General features: G+C 25.6%; 1 protein-coding gene across 1 annotated transcript in view; it reads left to right on the top strand.

Annotated features, from left to right (window-relative positions):
* LOC115034900 overlaps positions 1–1,105 on the top strand; it is a 1,615-nt gene extending 510 nt beyond the window's left edge. Inside the window, exons 2-3 of the mRNA XM_029492417.1 lie at positions 370–737; positions 858–1,105. Of these exons, the coding sequence (XP_029348277.1) occupies positions 370–737; positions 858–1,105 (616 nt within the window). The remainder of the gene's footprint in view (positions 1–369; positions 738–857) is intronic.
* The last annotated feature ends 642 nt before the right edge of the window (positions 1,106–1,747 follow it).

Here is a 1,747-nt window from a genome sequence, read left to right as displayed (position 1 = left end):
AAAATTATCAAAATACACAGGCACATATTTTTTTTTAAGCATTTGAAGTTAAAATATTGAAAAAATTCGTCAAAATCATGAATATTTGCAAATTATTTTGTAGTTCAAAATGTATAAATTTTTTTTTATTCATAGAATTGAAAATGTAATACAAGGTAGTCCATAAGTTTTGCTTTCAATAGTTATAAAAATTGAGGCTTATATTATATAATATTATATAATAATGTACATAATATAAAACTTAAATAAATAAATAAAATAAATGAATATATAAAAATATAAAAATAAAATATAAATACTGTGACACACCACTAGTTAAATTTTAAAATTTTAAATACAATATATATTCCAAATTTTTTTTCCACACAGATACCTTGCTACTGGTTTAGCTTTTAGGCAAATTGCTTTAACCTTTAGAATTTCAAAAACAGCAGTGTCTTCAATTGTTATCGAAATTTGTAAAGCAATTTGGAAAATATTGAAAGAAAAACATATGCCCACACCTACGATAGCTGATTTCGAAAAAATTGCACAAGAGTTTTATGAAAATTGGAATTTTCCGAATTGTGTTGGGAGTATAGACGGCAAACATATTCGGATAAAATGTCCAAAAAAATCCGGTAGTATGTTCTTCAATTATAAACAGTTTTACTCTATTGTTTTGATGGCTGTTGCAGACGCAAATTATAAATTTATTATGACTGACGTCGGATCTTATGGAAAAGATAGCGATGGAGGTATATTATCAAATTCAAATATTATAAAACGTCTTGAAAATAAAACTTTGAAGCTACCTTATCCTAAAAAACTACCAAATTCGAACTTAATTGGTCCATATACTTTCATTGCTGATGAAGCATTTCCTTTGCGAACATACATGATGCGACCATACCCAAGAAGGTTACTAAATGATGAAAATAAAAGTTACTTTAATTATAGACTATCCAGAGCACGAATGACAATAGAATGTGCTTTCGATATAGCAGCAGCAAAATTTAGAATTTTGCAGAAGTCTATAGAGACAAAGGTAGACAATGCTGATCACATTGTAAAAGCAATATGTATGCTGCACAATGTGATTATAGATTTGGAAAAAAAGGAGTAGCAAATTATATGGACTCAGATATATCAAACCAAATGAATAATTTATCCAGCGATTTAGCAGTAAGTGTGAGAAATAACAAAACATCCAGAGCAGCAGAGAATATAAGAAGTAATTTAAGCATTTTTTTTTTCCAATAATAAATTGTAATAAATAAATAAATAACCGATAAATATTGTTTTAAATTATAAAAATGATTTTTTCGGTAAATTTTAAGGAAAGTATAAATTACCACTATATAGAACTTTAACCTATCAAATTGTTCAATTTGTATTGCTCATAGGAACTAATTATATTATTACAATTATTATTTAATTTTTTTATTATTCCTGATTATATTATTCCATAAAATATTAATATATTATATAATAAATAATAATATTGTAATATTGTAATAATAATATATTTCTTTAGCTAGTTTATTCAGTATATAATTTTAAATTAATTTACTTGACATTCCAAGTTCTTTGGATACAGAATCCCAATGCCTGTCTGCCACTACCCGATCTTTAAATTTTGGATCCCATTTATTCCAAAGTACCGATCTTTTTTGTACTTCTGAAATAATAAGATCCATTTTTGAAATACAAAAAAAAATTAATTTAAATAATCGACAGTATTGTCTTGACCGCACAACGTTGCGTT

This window comes from Acyrthosiphon pisum, unplaced genomic scaffold (genome assembly GCF_005508785.2).
Source record: "Acyrthosiphon pisum isolate AL4f unplaced genomic scaffold, pea_aphid_22Mar2018_4r6ur Scaffold_21470;HRSCAF=24066, whole genome shotgun sequence".
Taxonomy (NCBI): Eukaryota; Metazoa; Arthropoda; class Insecta; order Hemiptera; family Aphididae; genus Acyrthosiphon; species Acyrthosiphon pisum.
The sequence above is the reverse complement of the archived record's forward strand: the minus strand, read 5'-3'. Positions and strand labels throughout refer to the sequence as shown.